The sequence below is a fragment of the Bufo bufo genome, chromosome 2 (assembly GCF_905171765.1).
Source record: "Bufo bufo chromosome 2, aBufBuf1.1, whole genome shotgun sequence".
Classification (NCBI taxonomy): Eukaryota; Metazoa; Chordata; class Amphibia; order Anura; family Bufonidae; genus Bufo; species Bufo bufo.
This window is the reverse complement of record NC_053390.1, coordinates 113,524,916-113,531,511: the sequence shown is the minus strand read 5'-3', so window position 1 is coordinate 113,531,511 and position 6,596 is coordinate 113,524,916. Positions and strand designations below refer to the sequence as shown.

The window sequence follows — 6,596 nt, the reverse complement described above, 5'->3', positions numbered from 1 at the left end:
AAAAGTTATTGCTTTCAAACCCTCATGTGCTTAAAAAAAAACAACCTGTGAAAAATGTTTCTTTTTTCTTTCCATTGTCATATTCTGACATTCATAACATTTTTATATTTATGTCTATGGAGCTCTCTTTCTGCAGGACGATCTGTATTTTTCATTGATGCAATTTTGGAGTGTGTATGACCTTTTGTTTGCTTTTTGTTGAATTTTTTTGGGACCAAAAACGACAATTCAACGCTGTTAGGCCATTCACCATATGGGATAAATATTTTAATATTTTAACAATAGGGGCATTTTAGGATGTAAAAAAAAAAAAAAAGGATCCGTTTAACGGAGGGTGTAATAGCCCTATAGATGAAGGATGCCTCTGTATGATATCCGCCACTGGCCTCCGTTAAACGATGCCTCTGAGAGCTCCTGTGACATCACTGCCCATATATGGACAGTTGTTAGAGGATCTCCCTGAGGCAGAGAGCAGAGGGAGCGGGGTACAAGCCTGCCAACAAGGAGAGGAGCCGTCTGCTACTCTGTTGGCATGGGTGTGAACAGGTTGGAGGAGGATTTGTAACTCCTCTGTCCTACCGCTGCAGGAGGACAGAGGAGATGTAAATACTCATGTCCCGCTGTGTTCGCAGGGGGGAGCCGACAGGAGGGGCAAAGCTAGTTCAGCAGCTTGTGAGCTGCAGAACTACCTGGGGGAAAGGGTTAACTGATAAATCAGGCAGACACACAGAGTCAGGTGACTCCTCTCTGCTCAGTGTTCCCTGCGCTTTGAGCCTGCTCTAGGTAGGAGAGGACATATCAGCAACGCATCCCACTGTTAAGGTATACGGTACAGCCCTCCATCAGAGGTATACATCGGGAATCCTCCTGTCGTATACCTCTGACGGAAAGCTAATAACGTGATGTGAACCCGCCCTGAAATGTAGAAAGGGGTGATTTTAATTTTTATGCCTATTTAATTTTTCTATATATTATTAAAAACATTTTACATTTTTTTTTTCACCTTTTTGTTTAGACCCCCTCCAGGACTTTAACATGCGATCGTCTGTTCCTTATACCTTAGACTGGTAGGCTTACCACTGCAGTCTATGCGAGAATTAGTACATTCGTATCAAGTCCTTTATAGGAACTTTGTTATGGCAGGCCTTTGAGAAGGCCTCAGGCTGCCACAGCAATCCAATGACTCCCGCAATCTTTGCACAGGGATTTGTTCAGTCACCAGGAGCACAGTGCTCAAGGTAAATAACCACTGAGCTGCTGTAGTCAGTACTAACCATGGCATCTGAGGGGTTAAAAGTCTGTGATCTTTAAACATGGCACCCGCTCGCGCGTGCAGCGGGTGTCATAGCCGGCGGGTCACTGCTGTTTGAAATGCTGATAGTGAACATTACAGCCTTTAGGTACTGTGATCAACTGTGATCATGGCTTCTAAAGGGTGAAAAACCTGGAAGCGCACGTTTCCGGGTAAATACTGGAATCCGTGCGATCAGGGATGCCGGTAATTAATTCTAATAGCCTAGATCTCTCTGAAGAGACCCAGCCTATTAGAGCTGCAATTCCTATGTTGGCCTGCCATCTATGTATTTCTATACTCCCTCTAAAAAAAACAAAGCAGTGGACATTGTAGCCTCCCAAAAAAAAAAAAAAGCAAAATATAAAAAAATATTAAAATTTAAATCACCCCCTTTTCCTTAAAATAAAATAAAAAATAAAAAAAATAATAAAAAAATATAAATATCATGGGCATCACCATGTTTTAAAACACCCGTACTATTAAAATATAAAAATATTTTTCCAATACGGTGAATGGCATAATGGAAAAAAGTATCAAAATAGCCTATTTGTTATTTTTTCATTGCTTTTCTTACCCAAAAAAATTGAATAAAATGTGATCAAAAAGACGGACACACTCCAATATGGTATTAATAAAAACTACAGATCATCCTGCAAAAAAATGAGTGCCCACACAGCCCAGTATACATAATTATACAAAAGTTATGGGGGTCAGAATATGGTGATGTAAAAAAATAATTTTAAATTTTTTTTCTCAGTATTTTGACATATGAAACCTATACATATGTTATATCATAATAATAATACAGACCCAAAGAATGAAGGGCAAAGGGCCGCAAAGGGAAAGCTACAGGGACAAAACCCATAAAACTGTGGATAACTTATCCCGCAAAAAACAAGCCCTTGTGGATATGTGCCATGTGGATATGTGAACATAAAAATAAAAAAGTTAGGGCTAGAGGACGACAGGGAAGAAAAGTGAAAATGCAAACACAAAAAAAAAAACCTCTGGTATCCTAAGGGTTAAGTGAAAACATGCTGTATACTGTTTATTTCTCTTTGATACACAAGTGTTTAGGGCTCTCTTTTCCATCTTTGCCTCTTTAGTAAAAATAGTAAGTATATCTTGAAACCAACCATACAAAAAGATGTCCCTATTTCGATCCACATTCCATATTTTTCTCACTCTCATCAGGAGAAAGGGCTATTCTCGTAAACAAATACAAGAATAGGACCTGCTATATAATTTGCGGAATGACCACAAAGAACCACGAAAAAATATAGATGAATGTATGGCTCCACAGAAATGGAATAGTCAGAGTGCTATCCCTAAAAATGTGAATAACGCACTGAAGAAATATCAATTGGTGTATAGGAGCCCTAAATCAGACACCGCCATGCTACATAGTGTGAAACAAGCCTTAGTTCTAGCATTTGAACCCCATATGACACAGACAGACTTTCCCACGCTATTTTCCATCACCTTGGACAGCACATCATCCTGCAAGTAACTGTTCAAATAGATCCTTAAGCAGAAGAATTATCATGTACCTGGTGTGGAAATGAGTCTTCAAAGGATTTCTCTAAGTCCATGTTAACTGAAACCAGGGTGGTGAGATATTTTCCATCACTGTCCCCTGGTTCTAAATTGGATCCTGCATCTGAAGCTTCTCTTGGTATTTCATGTGCATTTACCAGCTGAGGCTCAAAGACTTCCTTTGTGATATCACCATTTACTGGCTCCAATTCAACCTCCTAAAATGCAAATATAAGGGACTATCACCACTTCTGAATCCACTTACTCTTCAATCAAACACCTTCTATTAAGAAACAAGGCCAGCCAGTTGGGGTAACAGCCAGAGGAGCAGGTCACCACAGTGCCCCATAAGTACCAGCCAGTGTCGGGGTAACAGCCAGAGGAGCAGGTCACCACAGTGCCCCATAAGTACCAGTCAGTGTCAGGGTAACAGCCAGCGGAGCAGGTCACCACAGTGTCCCATAAGTACCAGCCAGTGTCGGGGTAACAGCCAGTGGAGCAGGTCACCACAGTGCCCCATAAGTACCAGCCAGTGTTGGGGTAACAGCCAGCGGAGCAGGTCACCACAGTGCCCCATAAGTACCAGCCAGTGTCTGGGTAACAGCCAGAGGAGCAGGTCACCACAGTGCCCCATAAGTACCAGTCAGTGTCAGGGTAACAGCCAGCGGAGCAGGTCACCACAGTGTCCCATAAGTACCAGCCAGTATCGGGGTAACAGCCAGCAGAGCAGGTCACCACAGTGCCCCATAAGTACCAGTCAGTGTCGGTGTAACAGCCAGCGGAGCAGGTCACCAGTGCCCCATAAGTACCAGCCAGTGTCGGGGTAACAGCCAGAGGAGCAGGTCACCACAGTGTTCCATAAGTACCAGCCAGTGTCGGGGTAACAGCCAGCGGAGCAGGTCACCACAGTGTCCCATAAGTACCAGCCAGTATTTATGTAGAGGCCGGTGCCTCTACATAAATTCAGTGGACCAGCGCTGAGCCTCATTAAGATCGGCGTCTAAAACGCCAGTCTTAATAAATGACCCCCTAAGTTCATTGTGCAACAGCATACAACAGCACTAAACTCTCCCCTAGAAATACTGCTAATATTCCTCCATAATGCAACATGAAATGATATGTGCACCTATTCTTTTTCCTGCAGATGCTGCATGCATCTGTGACAAAAACTCTGTGCCTTATTTAAAATGAAAGGCACGGAAAGGTAAAGCATGAGCTACAGACACCATGACACCACAAGCATCATGAATTTGTGCAACAGACTGTCTGAGACAATGTCTTCAAAAATAAGAAACTAAATGGGACATTTTTAAAGGCATCCTAAATTTTTATTGTGAGAGGTACATAACTTATGGGAACGAAAGGGTCAGGAAAATGAAATAAGCAATGTGGATGAATAGAAATGTAAAGGGGGCAAATGACAAAAAGAAAGCATTTAAATCACTAAAGCAGGAAGGTAGTGAAGAAGTGCTAAAACAATGATGAAAAAAATAAATTATGTAGAAAACCAAAGAGCCAAAGAGTAAAACTAACCCTAAAAAGAATAAAACTTACATTTTTGGCTCTTTATAAAATGAAGACAGATGCTTACTTTCTACAAATGACAGTGTCTGTTCCACAGAAATAGCGCACAGCAAATGGGGTACCAATATTCAAAAATGGTTTAAAAAAAAACTGAGCCTGGAAACTATAGGCCGGCAAGTTAAACCTCTGATGTGGGTGAACTGAGGGCTTTCTAAGAGATCCCATCCTGGAATATCTAAATGAAAACAAGTGTATACAACGCCGTATCGGCATGGGTGATTGTGATTATTTTAGGAGGTAAGTTCTAGACTTGACCACAGTGAGTCAATGGATGTCATACTGTATATCTGGACTTCTCCAAAGCATTTGATACCGTGCCACATAAAAGGTTAGTACATAAAATGAGAATGATTGGACTGGGGGAAAATGTCTGTATGTGGGTAAGTAACTGGCTCAATGATAGAAAACAGAAGGTGGTTATTTGATTGGGTCACCAGTGGGGCACCACAAGGGTCAGTACTGGGCCCTATTCTCTTTATTATATTTATAAATAATCTTGTAGAGGGGTTGCACAGTAAAATACCAGTTTTTGCAGATTATATTTAATGGGGTTATCCGAGATAATTAAAAATCTTGGACAGCCCCCCAACAAATGGCTAAAATAAAAAATGCTGACATACTTAGCACTGTTCTCTCTGTTTCCAGTCTGGGCCTTCTCCTGTTTGTTTACCAGTGGTAGTGGTGACGTAGCGGTATACGTCATGTGACCGCTGCAGTCAATCACTGAGTAAACAAATATCAGCAGGAGGACTGGACCAGTGGTGCAGAGAATGGCGCTGGAGGAAGCGGTAAGTATAGCATCATTTTTTATATTAGCCAATTGAGAGGTTTATCCGAGATTTTTAATTATCCACTGATAAATGTGAGTTTATCCACCGGGGAAGAGAAATACATGTCAATAGTACATACTATATGGAAAAACACTGATTAACACTGAAATAGAGACAGACATCACTTGACTGTAAGAGTAAGTCCACAAGTAGCAGAATTGCTGCAGAAAATTCCAGCAGCAATTCTGCAAGTATTTGCAGGAAATTCACGGCAGCAAATTTGCACCAAATTGTTCAGATTTGAGTGAAGATTTGCTTTTGGATTTCAGATAAGGCACCTGGCAAGAGGAGAAATTAAGGGGGGAAAAAAAAAGAATACTCACCTCCCCGGGCTCTCTTGACTGCTCACATGCCAGTCTCTGTAAAACCCAGTCTCATCCCGTGTTACTGCTGCAACATGTGACCGTCTGCAGTGGTTACATGAGATGAGACACCACTGCAGGAGGACGGGTTCTTTAGAGTCCTGCATGAGAGCAGGCAAAGGAGCCAAGGGTGGAAGAGTATGCTCTTTTATAATGTTTTTTTTTTTATTAAATTTTTATTTTATTTAGGACTAACAGATTTTGCTGTAGATCTGTAAGTATCAATTGGGGTTTGTTTGCAGATTTTGACTTCTCCTCTGAACTCGAGGGTATAATACAAACCCACAACAATTTAATGTCTGATATGCTGTAGAGTTAAAAATCTGCACAGCAGGTCATTTTCCACACAGAAAATATAAACAGCGGGAGGTTGATATTCATACAAAGCTCATTCTCTTTAGGTCCAGAGGAGGGCAACTAAAGTAATAACTGGAATGGGGCAACTACAGTACCCTGAAAGATTATCAAAATTAGGGTTATTCACTTTAGAAAAAAGACGACTGAGGGGAGATCTAATTACTATGTATAAATATATCAGGGGTCAGTACAGAGATCTATCCCATCATCTATTTATCCCCAGGACTGTGACTGTGACGAGGGGACATCCTCTGCGTCTGGAGGAAAGAAGGTTTGTACACAAACATAGAAGAGGATTCTTTACGGTAAGAGCAGTGAGACTATGCAACTCTCTGCCTGAGGAGGTGGTGATGGTAAGTACAATAAAAGAGTTAAAGAGGGGCCTGGATGTATTTCTGGAGTGTAATAATATTACAGGCTATTGTTATCAGATTTCTGAAGAGATGTTTGATCCAGGGAGTTATTCTGATTGGAGTCGGGAAGCAATTTTTTCCCTTAAAATGAGGAAAATTGGCTTGTACCTCATAAGTTTTTTTTTACTTCCTTTGGATCAATGAACTGGATGGACAGATGTCTTTCTTGAGTCTTACAAACCATGTTACTTATGTACATGAGCCCTAAAAATATCAGTGC

At 41.2% G+C, this 6,596-nt stretch overlaps 1 protein-coding gene across 3 annotated transcripts in view; it reads right to left on the bottom strand.

Moving 5' to 3' along the window:
* The window catches only part of FAM169A (family with sequence similarity 169 member A), a 106,424-nt gene that overhangs the window by 27,995 nt on the left and 71,833 nt on the right, over positions 1–6,596 (bottom strand). For 2 of the 3 annotated variants that reach the window (XM_040420188.1, XM_040420187.1), the window contains exon 13: positions 2,845–3,048. The exons of the other annotated variant lie outside the window; for it this stretch is intronic. In XM_040420188.1, coding sequence (XP_040276122.1) covers positions 2,845–3,048 — 204 coding nt within the window. The remainder of the gene's footprint in view (positions 1–2,844; positions 3,049–6,596) is intronic. 3 annotated transcript variants of the gene reach the window in all.